The 19,480-nt window shown below is 39.5% G+C and overlaps 1 protein-coding gene across 1 annotated transcript in view; it reads left to right on the forward strand.

Moving 5' to 3' along the window:
* Positions 1-10,451: 10,451 nt before the first annotated feature.
* PTPRR (protein tyrosine phosphatase, receptor type, R) overlaps positions 10,452-19,480 on the forward strand; it is a gene marked incomplete at its 5' end in the record, with an annotated part of 140,483 nt that continues 131,454 nt past the window's right edge. Inside the window, one exon of the mRNA XM_009327549.1 lies at positions 10,452-10,757. Within this exon, the coding sequence (XP_009325824.1) occupies positions 10,452-10,757 (306 nt within the window). The remainder of the gene's footprint in view (positions 10,758-19,480) is intronic.

Raw genomic sequence — 19,480 nt, forward strand, 5'->3', positions numbered from 1 at the left:
ATATCAAAACTGAAATTTCTTTGACCACAAACTAACACTCCGTTGGGTGGAATTCACTAGGTGTAGAAACATATATTATGAATATGCTAGACTGGTTCTCAGTTAATTGTTACCGAAGTTCACAGAGTGATTTTACTAAGTTCTGCTGAGCAGAGACTAGTACTTCAGCTTTCCTGGTCAAACATGCACTGTGTGGTATTCTCATGGTTGGAAATGACTTGAGTGGACTGCAGTTTCTGCTTCAGTGTTGGGAGGCCTATTTTCTAAAAAATGCACAAGCTCTGTCACAAAAGTAAGAAAATCTGGGGTCCGTACTTCTAGGGTTGAGGTGAGATCTGCACAAAATGCATTCACAATTAGATCCATTTCACTAACCTAATACTAATGAGTGAATAATGCTAGCTTCTAAATACATTTAGTGTGAATGTAAAGGGACTATTGATTTTAAAACTGTATTGGAATTCTGCTTCATTACACTAACATAATCTAAATGAAGCTGGTACTTATAATTGCCTTCTTTAGAAAACATATTGCGGGCCATGAGTGGGTGTTTTTACTAGAATAGACATTTGTGCCTTTTATTAGTAGACTCATGGATAATCAGAGGGTAGTCATCTGTCTCTTTAAAGGTTCTGTTGGGGAGAAATAGTTTTATAATTTAGTATCTGGCTTCATATTTTTGAGGAAGTATTTAGTTGGAAAAGAGACTCTTGTCATGTTTTTACATGTGGAAATTCTTGCTATTCAAAATTTTGAAAGACATCATCTTCTGCGAGAGTTTTATGTTCAGTACATCCATTAGGAAATTATTGAGGTTTGTGATCTTGGAATCCCTGCCTAATTTCATTTGTTGTATTATAAGAAGACTGAAACATCTTAGACAGCAAAGGCTGGTTCCAGCTTCTCTGGAGAGTGAAGCAGGAGACTTGCTGAAAAACCATGAATTGGGCTCTTGGGGGAGTCTGTCTCTCTAGGAGGAGGCTAATGAGATAACCGTGGGTGGCTGTGTTTGGTGGCGGTCCCCCTCCATGGGGATGTTATGAGGCTTGATGTGGGGGACTAGGAGTGGTAGGACTCTTACTCCATAAAGCACACTCATTGTCCTATAGGATTTTCAGCATGGCTTCGGAATAAGTAGTTGGAGAAGCTTAATAAGATCTGCTCAGAAATCCTCAGTGTGATTTCCTAGAGCAGTATTACTGCAAAAAAAAAAACAGCCAAAACTTTAAGACTGAACTTGACTTCCCTTCATACCAGCTACGGATTTCCATGGGGATACTATATATTTCATGGAGATACTATATATTTACATCCACGTTATGCAGAGCAGAATTTAGCCACAACCTTCATTTGGAAAATGACAGTAATCACAAAATTAGCAAGTTGATGCAGCACTTTCTCACACCTTCTGGAAAAAAAAGTCTGATGTGAGACTATACAGTACATTAGTGCCAGGGCATAAGTATGGCAGAATACTTAAGTGCCTTTGGGACCAATGGCTCATCTCTTAATTCACATGAGTAGATCTAGTGAAATCAATGGTCTGTGGTGTCCAGTTTCATTACTGACATATCAGACAACAGACCCATAAAACGAGATGCAAAGTGTCTTTTTGAAAAAGATACCACTTGTGCTTAATTTAAATTCACTGTAGCTGTGGATATTTTTGGCCAGAGCTTCCCCCCCTCCCCCCCCACTGAAAAGGACAAATTCAGCAAAAATAAATTTGCAGTTGTTTCTATTTTCAGCAGATTGCTTATTAGAAAAGGAAAAAAAAAAAATCCTTGCAATCATCCCTCCCTCCCCCTCCCTCTCTTGTGTGTACTCCCTCCCTCTCTTGGGGGATACTCTCGCACTCTCTCACATGTGTGTGCATGTGCTCGCTCGCTCTCCCACACACAAATGCACACAAAAAAACAAATTGTATATACACCTGCACACATACATACACACATTTTGTAGGAATTGATTTTGTCTGAATTTTTTGTTTCGGTCAAAAGTTCTGAACATTTTGTTTAAGGGCAAATAAAAATATTTTTCCATATTTTTGCAGTTGTCCTGTTCTGTGCTCGCTTAGCTCTGGTGTAGGTTACTTGCTCTGAATTTTGACATGTCATGGGTACTGTTCCTCTGCTGCAGAAGGTCTGGCCTTTTGATTACTGGACCTAGCTAGGAAAGCGCAGAACCCTTCCTATGAAGGACCTTGTATCCCTGTAATATGGTGTTGCCTTTGCTAATAACAAAGCCATAAGCTTTGTACTGAGTTTGCAAGGCCTCATGACTGAGGCTTGTCAGGCCTGCTCTGCCCAAACTTTCCAAGACCTGCCTGTTTTACTTGGTTTAGCTTTGACAGCAGTTTCTCTAATTGACCAAGCATCTATATCTGTTTTACTCTTGTTTATCTTTGTGTGGTGCAACTCTGGTTTTATACAGATAACAGTAAAACAGGCCTGGTAGAACAGCAGGGGCACTGAGCGTGGAGGCATGGGATGTGGCATAGAGGGGTGCAGGTGTGGGATGATAAGAGTTGGGGCACAGGCTTGGCACTGAAGACTCCATGCTATAAAGAGCTCAGTAACAGGTAAAAATGCAGACCTGGAGCTTGAGAAAACTGGGTTTAGGGGTTAACAAAGAGAACAAGGAGATAGTATCTAACATACGTACGTGGCACCATTTATAGTAAATTCAGATGTAACCTAGAGCTGAAGACCAAATGAAGAGACAGAAAGGTGTAAATGCATGTTATCAAGCAAATATATATATGGCCTTAAGAGGAAGGAAGAAGAGGAGGAAGTAGAATCCATCAGCACAAACATCATATCCTCCTGGCAAAGGACTTCAGATGCTGACAACTCCTCATAACATCCCCCCATTGCCAACACCAGTGTGAAACCACTGACCTTAGGACCCTGAGAAGCAGTGGAGTGGTGATTGTAACAGGGAAAGGGATAGGCAATTTAAATTGTATTATTGCTATTATTGTGATGTTTTCTATATTATTATTCTTTGTTTTTCTATAAAAATTAGATCTAGACTAACAACGCTTCTTGAATTAGATTGTTAAGATTTTCATTATGCTAACAATAAACTCTCAGCTTTACTTACATGTATAAGGTGTGCTTCCTCTTTGCTCATGAATAAGACTTTGAATGCAACAGGGCTGAGAAACTTCTTCTAGCTGAAGGAGGCCGCGAGAAGCTACGCAGGAGCATGCCCAGTGAAAGATCCTTAGGTCTAGCAGCCTACTTTGGGTAGGGAATAGCTTCATTTGTATTGCTCTAAGGTTTTGTCTTAAGAGGAAGCTGTGGTGTGAAGGAAGGATCTGATCAGGCTTTGTGTTTTGGCATTATTCTCTGAACAGTGGAAACAGTCACAGCCTGCAAGTCCCTCTGCTACAAGGACTGTTATATGTGGGAAAGTATTTTCCCAGGTGAGTTCTTTTGTCAGTTCCAAAACTTCCAATGTGTTGCTTCATGCATGTGCTACCAAATGAGCAAGTGGATTCATATTTTTTCCTTTTCAGGTTTGCCTGGTTTGCCTCACCTTTTAAAAGTATGTTCTGTTGTCCTGCTAATAGTGAAGTCATATTTTTGCCACTGTTTAACTACATTTTATTGCTAATAATTCTTCATCCACCTTGCTAAAGTTGAACAGTAATTTGGATTTGGCTAAAACTGTGTAGCCTATCCTAATGAGATTTAGATTTGATTGATGTACTACTTTGCTGACAGTAAGACATACTGTTAACTAGACAGTACAGATGCAAGGCATATTGCCTCCAGACAGCTTTTGTTTTCATTTGTGCTTTCAGCATCATTTAAAACATTTTTTTTTCCCACCAGATATGTTGACTCTTCTTGATAAGTTTTGGGGTTTTCTTCTGGTAAGATAGATGAAACAGGGATAAAGCAGTAGACTTTTGTATCTTTTAAAGTCACAGCCAGAGGATGGTCCCATTGCCTGCACCAGACAGGACAACTTTCACAGCCCAGAGAAGACACAAGTCTTTTAAACCTATAGTAGTGTTTGTCCTATGTCTAGAAATTACCAGTAGTTAGCATTTCCCTTAGTATCTTTGTCATCAGGACTCCTGAGGGTTAGAGCCATGATCATAAATGGCTAGCATGATATTAAGCATTTTAGCACAGATGCTGAGAGATATTATTTTTTCCCCTTCCTCTTGGCCAATATCTACTTGGCCTTATATAGACCAAAGTGAACTGCAAACTCTGCTCTGCAGGGTGTGAGACCATATCCATCTCAATGGACTAAAAAGAGGCAGGCAATGAATTTCTAGCTGTAGGAACATTGGCATTATTGGAGAGGATTGATCAATGCTCTGCATAAGTACATTGACCTGCCTCTCACAGTGACTCTGGGTGGCTGTTCAAGAAGAGACGAACCATTGTGCAAGAGGTGATAAAGACCGAGCCTGTCCAAAGTCTGAGGCTGGTTTATAGGGTGTGAAGAAAGGTTGTATGGGACAAAGAGCATCTTTCAGAACAGTGAGCTAAACAGAAAGAAAAAAAGCATGTGGAGCTCAGGGTACAAAATTTAATTACCAAAGTTTAGTAAGTCTTTTTACTGAAAATGAGAAATTATTTAGCAACAGCATTAAATACTGTAACTCAAATTGCATTTGAGTTAAAGTTATCTTTGAAACCAATCAGTCAAGTTTCAGCATGTTTTTCCCTTATGAAATGACTCTACATTTTCTGCCTTTTTTCCTCCAATTTCCAGCTCGTTAGCATGAAAATCTCAAGCTGTGTAATATACCAAGATATCTGTAACTATAAAGAGACTTCAGTGTTATTATTGTGCTAGTTATAGTATTAAGTGTGAGTTTTAAAACATATGCACTATGTGTCTATATCCACTTGTATAGAATCATAGAATCATAGAATCGAAATGACTCTACATTTTCTGCCTTTTTTCCTCCAATTTCCAGCTCGTTAGCATGAAAATCTCAAGCTGTGTAATATACCAAGATATCTGTAACTATAAAGAGACTTCAGTGTTATTATTGTGCTAGTTATAGTATTAAGTGTGAGTTTTAAAACATATGCACTATGTGTCTATATCCACTTGTGCATTTTACTTACTAATCAGGTGTAGCACAGCAGTTCTGTCAATGGGTTTGGGGTGACTGTACTACTTACAAATAGCAAATATACAGTATACCTCTCATTACAGAAAATGAGAATGTTCAGGAACATACCTTATTATGAATCTAAGTTGTTCAGATTAAAACAAATGATAAGACTTGAGACAATGACCTCAAACTGTTTTTCCAGACACACGTCAAGACTTTAGACACCATTATCTTGGCCCTGTCAGATTTACAAAAGAATGTTATGTCCCACTGGGACTCTCTTTTTCCAGTCGAATAAAGTTCTGGTTTCTGGCGCTAGAGGATGTGAGATAAAAAATTTGTAAAGCTGTGATATTTTTATGTTTTAAAAAGAGAAAACCGTGCCACTATGTTACTGGCTTATTAATGGATCTTGAATATCTTTAAGTTTTTTATCTGTCTATTTTAGAGAAAGTGAAGGTATTTGGGAATTGGGAGTCTAACAATTTTCTGGCAGGTTGCTTTAAAATAAAATGTCAACTGTCTGAGACTATTCAGGGAGTCAAGACAGTCTAGAGAAATCTTGGGATTTCTCTATTAAGCAGAGGCCAACTGGGACAGTCAAAAGTGCCCGCAACATCTTTCACATCAGATTTACTATTTATTATGGGCTTTCATTTCTGCATATCTAATACACATTTGTAGTGTAAGACAGGCTCAGCAGCGTGTGCTATCTAGCATTCTTGTGATTTACCCATCTGTTTTCATAAGAAACTTTTGTGCTTCCCATATACTGGGACCATGTGGGTATTTCACATGGACATCTACTGATCCATTATCCATCATTTTTCTGTAGATTGGGTATTTTTTTCTTTTTAATTCAGGACATAATCTTCTACGTTTCTGCAGACAACTAGGAAAATCAAGTGAACACATAGTTGGCATCAGCAGGCAGAACAGCTGGAACCAGCAGAACAGGGAATTTCGTAGGGATTTTTTCCAATTTTCTTTTCCAGGAAGTATGATGAAGACAAAGATGGCAACTGGTGGCAATGGTGGAAATACTGAAATTAGCACAAGCAGTGAAGATGTTGAAGATGTAGAAAGTATGCATTCTACATCACCCTGGAACTTCTTGTTGCACCTCATTAATAGATGAAGTGTTTCAGTTGGTAGAGGTTCTAGAAGCAAAGCTCCAGGGATTGGAAATGCAACTAAAGATAATCTGAGATTTTGAGGAAGGAGAATACTGTTGTACAGGAGAAACTAAATTAAAGAGGGGGGTTACAGTGGAGGAACATGGAAGCAAGATCAAGACAGACTTTCTTGTTGAAAAAAATCTAAGGAAAAGCAGCAGCAACTTGTGAGGAGTTGCAAGGAAGAAGGACAAGTCAATCAGTAGGAAAGAAGAGAGGAAGAAGTAGCAATATTCATCAGGAGCCAGAGCCTAAGAAAAACAGTGGTGACCAATCATGATGTTGTGCAGACAGAAGAACTGGAAGAAAGAATCAACAAATCATACCAGTATCAAGTCATAGTGCAGCATATTTTACTAAAGGTAATAGGAATGGTTATTACATGAGATGATCTAGATGAAGGAAGGGTAGGCTGTCTTCCAGGAGCAAAGGTTGATACAAACCTGCTGCTGAGAAGTTCTGATGTGAGTTTGAAAGTAGCCACTGATTATTGTTCATTTTGGAACAAATAGTGAAATAAAATTTTCCATTGACATAAAAATAGCTATACTTAGCTGAGAAATAGGTGAAGATTCAGCATCTTTTTGATTAGAAGAAATAGCATGGAATCACATTCTGAACATCTAGTCTGTTCTCCTCAATGCCAAGGCAGAATAAACTATAATTCTTTGTAAATACACTTGAGGGGAGGGAATTTCAGGAGAAGGAATAAAATTATTTTAGTTAAAGGGGGGTATCAGCACTGGGTGAATGTTACAACTCAGTCATGAATAACTCTACATTCTGATGTAGAGTTCAAACAGGGTAGTGTGAGCAGAATATCAAAATTCACTTTAGGATCAAGTTTGCTAAGCTTATAGAAGAGATACCTCTAGGATTTCTATTTTTTGAGCCTTGTCCTAAGCCCCATTTTCTGAATTTCCATGTATGTTGGGATATCTGAAGCTTAAAAGACACCAAAATCAGTTTTTGCTATCATAGTGTGGTACTTCAGTTCTTCATAGCTTCTGATGTTTTCTCCGGGGACCATAAAGGGGTATTTGCTTTTTCTGTATAGGTACAGAATTTGATATGGGAATCCCAGTCTTCTCTCTCTTAAGGGCTGGAGACCGGCAATATTTAAAGGTGATGTGTAGCAGAAATGCTGATGTTTCTAATGAATGACTTCTCCGAGTGTCTCACTGGTGCGTACTGCTTGTGTTCAGAGCTGAAGCTTGCGGAGCGAAGAAGGAATATTTTCCCCCGTCATCAGATAAGAGGAAGCTTTAGGTTCCCTTGTAGTATCAAGGGTGGCCCACTTGTTAGGGTCACCTGAGGCACCCATAGCAGTCTGGGAGCCACAGTCTGATCTTGGTTAGGGCCTTATCCACAGACTACTAAGATCAATGAAGTTTTTCACATGGGGCACTGTAAATGCATGTAACCAGCTTAAGCTACTGGGGCTATGTGGGCTTCTCAGAAAACCAAGTTCAGCCTAGTAATTTTCTTAGAACATATTTGAACTTCTGCGCTGTCAGCTGGTAAAAATAGGTTCGTGTGAGTGCAAAGCGTATGTTGTGTAATTAGACTGGTTAATTTCTCATTTCTACAGGATGGGACATTACCAAAGTATATTTTGTTGTCCATTTTGAAAATCTGCTGTGATGGATCATGTATCGAATCTGCTGCGGGGACCTGTGTTACTGATGTGGTTTTTAGCATTCTAATGGAAGCGAGCCTGCTGGGATTTAGTGGGAAATGGTGATACTGCTGTTAAAAAGTGCTGAGATTCATGAGCAGGCAAGCTTTTTGTGGAGTGCCTTTAACTATTGTTTTATCAAAAATAAGACAACCGTTCAGGTTTTTCTGTGTTACTCTGGATTCAGTCAGGATTAACTGTGAAGTCATACTTGTGATTTACCTTAATAATATTCAGTGAAGAATTTGGGCTAATATTTAATTATTTTTTTTTTCCCTGCTTCTTTCAGTAACAACAAATGAAATAAAAGGGGAATTTGGAATATTAAAGTGGGTAGGAAATGCAATATAAGGAATTCCAGGAGAAGCACAATTGTTTTGATTCCCTCAGAAACAAAGGAGTAGGAATGAAGGAACATTCATTCAAATGTGTCTGTAGTTGCATTCCTGTATATTATCTATGATCATTTTTGGAATACTGGTTGTCTGTGAAGGAGACATGAAAATAAATTCAACAGAGGTGACTATGAGAAGTAGGTGACTATGAGAAGTGCTGATGTTTCCTTGTTTTTATTTTGCCATTCACACAACTCTCTCAATTAGTAAGTAAGACCAGCCCCAGGATTTTATCAATGAAGCCAACGCCTACAAAGCTTAATGAGATCCCAGCAAGCTTAACAGCTTTAAAATTCAGCTCTCTTTAAGACTACACTCTGCAGTTTCTCTTTTTTTTTTTTCCCCCTGCTGTCAGTCATCTTCCCAATCAAAACCTGGCAACAGCTGTACACATGCAACATCAGCGGTCATCTAGGAAATTGTCAGTGTTTGTTTTTACCATTTAAAAGAGTAGCCTTAGCTTTAGCATCATACTTTATACTAGGAGGATCTCTAAGTGTACTGCAAAATGCAGGATTCTGTGTTCTGTCTTCTTCCTATTGATTTTCCGCTCATGTATGTTACGAATTGCTTCACCACCTACTGACATGGACCTGCTTTTGGCAGAGAATGCATTTCCCAATGATGCATAGCAATATTATAGCACAGATAAGGTATTGTCCTTGATTTTCCTATCTGAAATTTCATGGGGAAATTAGGTCAACAGAATGTAATTACCTATACTGAAATCTCCTAAGGGCACTGGGTAGAGCTGTGCAAATGACTGATTGTTTTGATTTGCTTACAGAAGCACAAAAATCAGAGGCAAAAATCAGTCTGAATAGAACAAAATTTCTTGTTCAACCTGAATTGAAACATGTTGTTGGTTCTGAGCTGTTCTTCACAGCTCATTATGAGAATTAAAATAATATTGAATTTTTTTTTTTTTAAACTAAAAATCAGTGCACAAATGCAACATCGCCATTAACTCCAACAGCTTCTGAAGAGGAAATTCCAGGCTGATCAGAGCAAGCTCTCCAGGTTCACTTCTCGTAGAACACAAAGTCCCTTTTGTACCACAGTGGGTTTCTTAGAGCGCTCTTCCAGGAGGTGACTAATGCAGCTTCAGTTACTTTTTATAAAGGAGCTGATCCTTGCCTATTTTTCTGCTCAGAGGGACAGCCTGACTTCCAGACCGGGAGCTGAACAGGGCTGTTGTAGCTGTTCTGTTCTTCGCAAAGGAACTGAAGATTCACTAGGTTTCATCCATTTAAAAAAAATAAAATAAAACTTTAGTTCTGGTTCCTTTTATAGAGGCATCATTAGGAAGTATTTTGACTATCAAAAGAAAACTTACTTTTTACTAATACACAGTTTATTAAAAGCATGTATTCTAAAAGCGTTCTTGTGCCCAACACCAAGGTATGCAAGGTATGGCTAAATCCACACACCTGTATCACCTCTACAGAGAGCCAGGTGCTCTGTTGGCTGGACAGGCAATGCTTGGCTGTAGGCTGGGTCATAACAGGAGTTGGCAAAAGGGACTATAAGACCTCCTGATCTAAGCAGTCAATGGCAGCTGAACAGGGAATGCAGAATTATGATTATGGACTCAGGCATCTGAGCTTTCCCTTTCTTCTCTTTCTTGCATGTTTAAGTCTGATTTTTGGATCTGGTTCTTGGCCTTTTCTCCTCAAGTCCCCATATACAGAAGATGATCACAGCAGTTCTTACCTTTGATATTACTGGTTGATTAAATAAATCAGAAAGTGGACTGCATATGTTTTCCTATTGGAGTTGATGCTGATACAAAAGTTGGACTTGGCTCAGCATGTGCTCTGCTCTTGCACGTCATTTTTGAAATGTAACCCTGGCTGGGAGTATAAATAACATTTTAAAAAGCTTTGTAAAAATGAGTTTAAGAATGTGATACACTTCACATACTTAGTAGACTCTCTCTAGTGTTGTTAAGCTATTGCTATAGAAATTGCATTGTGAGATTTTAAGGGAATTCTTGTATTCCACAAATATTTGTTCCAAATCTTGCAGAAACCAAAGATCTCATCAGATTTCCAGCGCCGTCTACGAAATATCCAAGAGAGACGTTCTAAACTTATTCTTCTCTTTCTGCAGGCTGCTTTTCTGGAGATAATGACCACTTTTTGGCAATTCATCAGCGAAAGAGTGGGAAACCTGTGTTTATTTATCACCATGTGCAGAGTGTGGAGAAAAGTCTGGATACAGACAGTTATAAGAATTCCAAACAAAATTTCCATTCTTCTTCCCACACCAAAATAAGCAAGCTGCACCCTGCAATAATTGTTAAATCAACCTTCCCCAGACCTGCCTACGATCCTTCCCTCAATCTGTTAGCTATGACTGGTCAAGATTTGGAAGTGGAAAATCTTCCTATTCCTGCAACGAATGTGATTGTTGTGGTAAGTGCTTTTTTTTCTGAGTTCTGGAGTTGTTTTGTGAATAAATATGCCTGTAGATAAATACAGACAGATTGTAATGTTGGGTATCCAAAGTTCATATTCCACTGCCTGGCTGATCGTCTAAATAACGACCACACATCTTGCAGCTCTTCACTTCAGTAGAACTTGCATTCATATAGCCTCACCATGATCAACAAGCAATCTGATGAACCAGTGTAGAATATAGTCTCTCTGTAAGTAAAGAACTTACCTTTGCCTCAAATGCCTTTAATCCTCTTGTCTTGATTGGTATTTGCACTGCTTTTGCTGGATGGATTTTAAACTTGTTCTGCATAGGGCACAAGAAAATGTACTTTAGGGAACAATTCAACAGAAGCAGGGAGATTTTAAAAGGCTGACGCAAAGGATTCATTCACTTCTATTTCTGCAGTGAATCCACCATTATGCTTATGTAGCTGTTTGAAAACAAGCCTGTTTCTTGCAAAGAATAAGAACTATGTTTCTTGTTGGTGTAAGCCATATGTGCTCCTTCTGGGAGATATGGTCTGGGACTTTCCGCTTTCAGTTAACTACGTGTGTGATCTATCCCATTCTCAGAAAAGTGATGGCAGTGCTCCCTCCTGCAATGGAGGGCATGTCAGTGGAATCGTATACTGATGCCACCCTGCTGCATCCTCACCCTTCATGCCAGTGAAGCAGCATACTGTCGGTAGAGCTGTCCTCCGTGGAGTGCACAGCACAGTCTGTATATGCCCTGCACAGACACTGCTCTGCCTCACCTGCATAGGTAGCCCTGCTTGATTATGGAGAAGAGCATTGGGCTCATCCTTCTCCTTCCTGGAGGGAAGAACAACCATTCATAATGGCTCACGCACTCATTATAGTGAACTAATAAAGATTAAACTGAAACAATGTGACTAATTACAATCAGCAGCTATTTGCCTAATTCTGTAAATTACTCTGTACAGAAGATGCTAGATTAAAAGAGAATGGCCTTTACAAACAAGGAAAGAAGATAGAGCACACAATACTAGGGCATGTTAGCACATGAAGTGTTTCAGAATCGCTTACGAGTTCCTCATAATGTTGGTACCTCTAGAGATTTGCTCTCATGAATGCACCAAATGCAATAAAGGCTAGTGATACAGAAAAGAATAATCAGAAAAAAAAGGGTAATAATTTTATTAGTCTAACATTAAAGTTTTAACAGTTAAAAAACACTATCAGAGAACTAGGCTTAAAAAGCTGTGCTCTGGACTTGTTGCATCCCACATGAACAAGACCTCCTAATTTGAGATTAGATGGCTAGCATAGTCAATGGACTAGATTCAGTTGTATGTAAGTGTCCATATCAGAGCAAATAAGGTACTGACAGCCTTGTTTCACTGGGGACGTGCCAGCTGTACACAGAGTCCCAATACTGAATGGTACTAATCAGGAGGAGGAGATGCCAAGCAAGCTGGATACATCTATGCCCCAAGCTAGCCTAAGCCACCAGGGCCAACTCCATAGTAAAGGTACCTGCTCTCTTTTTTCCATAGCAAGCATTATTTCACCTCCTGCGAAGGCAAAACCTTTGTGTTAGTGCAAGGAACTCAGAATATGCATGGCCTTTCATTTTTTCATTAAATAATGCTGTAACCTATGGCCTGTTATTTTAGCAGAGCTTTGCACACTTTTGGAGACCCGCAGTGCTCAACTTGCAATGGAAGAACCCTGCAAAATATTCTGGGGCTACCCTGATTTTAGCTGACTGGCTCTGTGCCTGCATTAAAAGCTAAATGAGGCACATTTTCAATTGGCAGTCACATAAAAAAAGAACTATTAAATCTACATTAAGTTCTCATTAAGTGACCTCAGTCTGAAACTTTGCTGCTGCATTTCTCGGATGGAGCTGCTGCTCTGAAGCCTTCTGTTCTGGCTGAGAACCATATGTGCTTTAAGGGGGGGCATAACAGCACGAGCTAATCATGACATGAAAGCTGTTTGTTGCTTGGGTTCTTCAGCTATCTCTGGATGTGTTGAAGGACAGTGTTTTCAGTGTTTTGGGGTTTTTTTAAATGTCATCCTTTCCGAAAGGATGCGTATGGGGAAGCGTATGTTTTAAAGCCAAAGTGCTGGGAGTCAGACATTTCACTGGACTAATCCCACAATAAGAAATTATGAAGGTGTCTTCCTCCAAAGGGCAGCTGTCCCACAGCAGGGTGTTTGCCATAATCCAAGCACAGCCTTGCTCCTTCCAGGTCTCTGCACTTCAACATTTTGTTTCTCCCTCGAATTTCACATTAAGTAGATGGTAATGTTAATGTCATTGCCAAGGGAGTCTGTTTTGTTTTGAATACACATATATCGCTCCCTCTTTGTTTTGAACAAGCACTTACTGCTTGTTGCTGCTTTTCGGGTTTTATCATATAGGGCAAGCGGCAACATTTGTTGTTTTGCCCTGGCTGACCCTTTTTGTTCCAGCCTTTAGCAATGTTGTTGGTTGCTCAACTTGAAAGGGCAATTGCTAGTGTTAATGCTTCCTGTAATCCAGTTACATGACTAGTGCACACTGTGATTTAGTATGAAAGCCAGCAACGGTGGCTATTTTTTAAAATAAATCAACGCTGTTGCGGCTCTGCAGAGGGGAGGAAACTGAATTCAATCTAATTTCAGTGACTTGAGCTCCATTTTCTTCATGATCGAGGTGGAAAGGTAGGGTGAATGGACGCCTAATGTAGAACTGTTACAAGGTTACATTTTGTGCTAAGGACTAGACCATCTGACAAGCAAAATGTTGCCAATGCACAGCAGAGTGCTAAGAAGCCAAGAATTCTGCAGGTATTGTGTCAAAAAGTGATGTCGTGTGACTCTGTCAATAAACAACGCATGTTAAGAAGTAATTTTACTGAACCTGGGGAAAATCGTAGTGCTTGTTTGCCTGAGGGAGGAAGAGGAGGGATTTATTTTCTGGGAGTGAGTTTTATATAACTGAAGGCTTTCCATCACGTTACCCAGTATTAAGTTCCTGTCTTTTTTTGGTGTGTGTGTGTGATCAGTGCACATTGTTGAGGGAAGTGAGGACAATCCAGAGCGCTCTTAGAAGCATTTTGACTGTTCTATAAATGCCTTAGTGCTTAACCATATGTTCTGTTTAGCTATCTCTCTAAGTGACGTGAGACCAAGTCATCTGAAAATTGCTTCGTTAACATACAGAATTACATAATTTTTTTGTAATACTTGACAGTTTTGTATTTGTATGGGTTTATCTTGGATCTCAGAAACTATACACTCATCGACCATATTACAGTTAGTAGTGAAATGAACAAGTTCTCCAAATGTTTATTTATGTTTATTTCAAGTCTTTCCAATACTGAATGTGAGCACCACCAAGGTCAAGGCTTGGGTTTCTACATAGGAAGTAGAAATAGTCTGTGGATAACCACTTATTAAAAATGTTGCTGTCTAACACACTTGTTAAAAAACCCAAACATACCTACCTACCTATATATAGTTAGGGCTGAACTTGAGAGAAAAGCAGAAGGACTTGTAAAGGTTGCAGCTCAGACTAGGTCTAAAGTATCACCTCATGCAGGTGCTAAAGCATCGTCCTTTGTAACCCGATATAGTTTGGTCTGTCCAAAGTGTCTCTCAGGCACACAAGTGTGTTGTACTGATATTGGACCAAGATCCTCAGATGCTTTTTTCACTTGTATCTTGTGAAGTGTTTCAGAAATGTAAAGGTAATAAACTTGCTCAATATATCGAGATTTTCCCTTTCACACCTCGCTACTACTATACATGTTCTTATATAAATGTGAAAATCTGTCTCTATTTCTGTTGCTTAGAAAGGTCACAGCACTGTACAGTAGCCTAAAATTCAGCGCATCTCTTCCATTTTTTTTTTTCAGTTTACATGAGTGTTATTGAACTGAGTCGATTTAATCAGAGTTTCTCTCAGCAAATGTCAATAGGACATAAGATTCACAGACAGCCACACAGAGCTTCTCTTTGCCTTTTCCATGGCATTTTGTGTAAGGCTGAATGCCTCAGAGCTATAGCTCTGTCATACCATTACATCTATTTTGTCACCAATGTTTGAACCGTCTACCTTCAAGAACACTGAAGAACACAAGGAAGAGCTTCAGGTGCTAGTGCTTTGAGAGAGGATTCGGTGGAAGATTAAAGCACAGGAATGTATGTATCTATAAGTAGATATCCACATGTGAACTAGGTATTCAAGCTTCAGTATAGGCAGTGGAAATCTAGCCTATTGGTAGTCTATTAAGCTACCTAGCACTTTTTTAAACAATTTCTGGATGATTAGAGGGTTAACACAGGACAGGGACCATATCCAATAGTCAGACTGGATGTGGTCATCCTGTTTCGGAGATTAGTACTGACACAGGCCATTTCCACATCAGTTTTCTCACTGCCAGAGAACACTACCAGATGCATTTAATCTACCCATAGAACATAGCCTTAATGTCTACTTCAGGGTGAGCTGATTATGTCCCTAAGCCCAAATGGCTGTAGTGACAAGATTTCTATTGATGGTAGTGGGTGCTTAAGCACCAGCTGCACACTGACTACTTAGATGTTTATATATATTCATACATGCACACAGACATGTACATTTGGTGCCGTCTTAATCTGGAGCTGATCCCAGTTTAAACAACACATTTTATATTGAAATAATGTGGAAATCCTTTCCAAAACTAGGTGCAGTTCAAGTAGGTGGGCTGCTTCTGGGTGGCTTTGGGGAGCTGAAAACTACAAGACTGTGAAACCACAGCAGAACTGCTTTTACACTTATGTCAAATTCATCCCACAAGCACTGCTATATCCTCTTGTCTAACTTTGCTCATACTACATACTCAGAGAAGATGCATCTCTTGCTTGCTTACTGTCATGGCCCTACACATATAAGTTTTTTCCTCCATCAGTTCCCCATTTTCTGATGCATCAGGTTTAATTACCACTGTCAAGGCCCAGAACTCATCTACCTTTTTTTCCCCTATATTTTATTTCATTATTCCCACCACTTTTTTTCTGCTGGAAATGTCTGTTTTTCTAATTCTTTGTACTTTGTGTGAAGCCATGGCTTCCGCATGGAATGTCCTCTCTAAGTTCCTCTAGTAACACACAGGATGTCCTCCTTCATGTATCCACTCAAGACGTACTTTTGGTGCAAGACTTGCTTCTTCCTTTTAAAGATCAGCCAAACAAAGGGTACCAGACTACAAAATATCCTTTCTTCTGAACATTGCAATGGCCTCTACTGACTGGCTTTGTTAGAGTGCCATAAGAAGAAGTGTATGAGGAGAGCTTGATAAAAAGGTGGGGACATTCAATCCTTCCAATCATTTTCAGTCAAAAAAAAATATTTTCCCTATAGGTACGTTTTTGTGGAGACATTTAGTATATTTTTCTTTTCATAAAAATGGAACAATGTCTGTGGAATTTGCTTTTTACTTTTTGTTAAATGGAAAATACATGTTTCTTCTCACTTCTATTTTGGTAATATAAGATGCCCTCTTTTTCAAGGATAAGTCGGAGTTTTACTGAATGAGGGGAGTAGGATACAGAGAGCCCTCTGAGTCACAGCACCAAGATGCATGTGATCTTTCTGCGTACCAAAAGGTAAATGGCCTTCTGCGAATCCCAAGAAGAGAAGATGCTCTGATAATGTTTTTTCACTAATAACCTGTTCCAGCTTTCCCCAGCTGTCCACTCCACTGACTGACTGTTTTTCCATAATCTCTTACTACTCTTTTCCCTGATGTTGAATACCTTGCCTTGATATAAGATAAAGTCTGTTCCTTATTTCAGTTCTCTTTGTTAGGAACAATTCTGTCTTTCAAATACTGTGTCAGCTTCTGCTGGCACAGCATCCACCCAGTTAACTGGCCCAGTAAGGCCATGGTGAGCAATCTGTAAAGTTATATTTAAATGTTTCTGTCTCAGTCTGATAAAAAGGCAAAGAAGTCTGTGAGAAACCATGATAGCTGAGAGTGACCCATTAGACCAGAAATTTAGGAGACCACAGACCAAAAGTGATTCTTCATTTGGGAGGGAGAGGTGTGGAGATGAATGGATAAGGCTGGGGATGTTCTTATGACAGTACAGGCAGGGTTTCTGAAGCAAGTGGTTTGTTGTTGCTCATGCACTGTCTGCCTTCCATCATGTGTTGCATGAGACGTTATACTACAGTTAGTTTGAAAGTTATTAAAAACAGTAGTTTTATCTTCCTATTACACCCTGTACAGTAACGTCCTAATTTTCACTGGGATAGATGTAGATGTATGTATATGTATTTCTATCTATAGCTAGATGTAGTTATACTATATTGTACTAATGGAAGTGACTAAGGAGCTGCTTCTTGAATACTGCATGAACCTGGTCTCAGCCTCGAGTCTGTCAGACTCCGACTCCAAAGGCCATTTACCTTTTGGTGGGCAGAAAGACCGCACACAACTTGGTGCAGTGACTCAGAGGGCTCTCTGTATCCTACTCCTCTCATTCAGTAAAAGTACCCTAAGCTCACACCCTCTGTAGGCCTTGTAAAGAGGTGGTCAAAATACTTTGGAAAGTATATTAAGCTACAAAATGGGGTGAGAATAAGGCAAAAAATATGTTTTGAGTGAGGAGAACAAGTAGTCCATAAAGTGGCAGGTCAACCAGTGCTGGGGCAAACAGCCAAGCTAACTGTCTATGAAATGTAACAAAAAGTCGGATGTCACTTTTTGTCACTTAACATCTGTTACTGCCAGCCTAAGAGAGGGATTGGCACTGGGCCAGGCAGAGGAGGCATAAATAGAAAATTGTGTCTCTGCAGTGACTTCTCAAAGGAGCCTTCTGAGGAGTAAGATCTTGAAATCCAGTAAGGTATCGACTGTCCCTCTCCATTTCCAGGTCATGTGTTTGTCTGATGCCTGGAACAACAGAGGACAAGTGCCGTGCGATAGACAGTGAAGTTTTAAGAACTTATTATAATTACAGTGCTGGATTGCTAACAACCTCTACGTGTTAGTCACACATTACAACAGAGCACAATATCAGTCAGTATCCTTAATGTGATTGTTGTAATCACTGTTGTGTCCCTTTACACTTTACATCATGACCCAAACACCAGGTCTTCACAGTATTTGGCTTCTAGACTCAAGTCCACCTTCTAATAAGAGATTGATGCTCACCATTATCTTAGCCCTTTCTTAAGTAATTACACTAGGCATAACATACCTGCAGCAAGCCTTGCAAACAGACATAGTAGCCTGCAGCTCTGTCATTCTGGATTTTGTCTGCACAAAGGAATCTAGAGGATCTGCATTAGTTGGCCTCATTTGCTTTCTGCTTCCTTCTGTGCACTTCAGCAGGGATAATTGCATGCTGAACCATTATCATGGTATTGTGTTTGCTGTCAGTCTTTGTGGAAAACAGGAAAGATTGCATTAGGTTGTAACATGCACTAAAACCTCCTTAAGGCACTTTTTTGTCATCTGACTTGCAAAATGTTAAAAGAATGTTAGTGGGATATTCAGCAACCCAGTGCTTTAATTGATTATCTTACTGCTGGCAACTTTGGGGTTGTTTTCTGTCACAGTCAGCGGGATGCTAAACTTGCACAAAAGCTAGTCATATCTCTCACAATTGCCCAGATCCTCTTTTGTCATAAAGTTTCCCTTTTCCTGCATTTTTTAGTGAAGAGAAGATGTTTCTTGAAGTCATTTAGTTTTCTTCATAAGTTGCACAGTTTAAATGAAAACTGGATTTCAGGAGCAGGCATGTTATATGTTTTTAAACTAAAGGCTAAAGTTTCATTGACAGTTAACATTGTGCAGTGCATCTGTAAGAAGGTAAGTGTCAGCTGTTCCATACTTGTTCTTTCAGCTGTATGTTCCTATAACTGACCAGTCCCAGCTGTAAAGTAGATACTTATGTGTAGCAGAAAGGAATCTGCCTATGTTTTTCCATTCTTCAGATTGCTGGGTTTTGTCCTCCAGGAAAATATTTATTAATTGATTTTTTTTTTTTTTTTTTGTCAAAAAGGAGATTTTCCATGAAATTGGATTGAATTCAGCCACAGCTGCAGCCAAATCAAAGATCTTCACTTTTGCTTAAGCATTTTCAGTATATCTCAGAGGTGCAGGGGAACTCAAATGTGAGAGAAAGGCTGCATACCCAAATGTGGGAGATCTGGCTCAAAGCCTTGCTCTAAAGGAGCTAGAGGAGAAAACTGAACCTGGGCCTTTCTCATTTCACATGATCTAGTCACTGAGCTAAGGGGTACAGAGTATCACTTATCTCATACTCACAGATGAAATGATTTGTATGAGCCAAAACGCATTGTTTCAGCCAACTGAAAATTCGGAGAAGTGTTGATCTTGGGCTGGTCCCGTACAAATTTCTTGTATGTGTTTTGATTTGGTCTCCGAAATAGGGAAAAACAAACAAACAAGCCCCCCTGCTGCCTCCTTATTACTTACATGGTCCCATTTATTCCTCTGATTGAAATAGGCTTCTGTGCCATTTCTGTGCCATGCTGTACTGAATTTCAGGAGAAAAGACCCAGAGATTTAGACAACAGTGGATTTTCCATCCCTGCTCTTTGTTTGGCTTCTTTATGACAGTGCTCAAACTGCACTTTGGGTGTTTCAGCGTTCAGCTTTGGAGGTAGCCTTTGCACTCCTTACTGTTTGGAACTGCACTGACTCCATTACCCTGAACCGTTACAGACAGGC

Source organism: Pygoscelis adeliae, unplaced genomic scaffold (assembly GCF_000699105.1).
Source record: "Pygoscelis adeliae isolate BGI_AS28 unplaced genomic scaffold, ASM69910v1 Scaffold113, whole genome shotgun sequence".
NCBI classification, from domain to species: Eukaryota; Metazoa; Chordata; class Aves; order Sphenisciformes; family Spheniscidae; genus Pygoscelis; species Pygoscelis adeliae.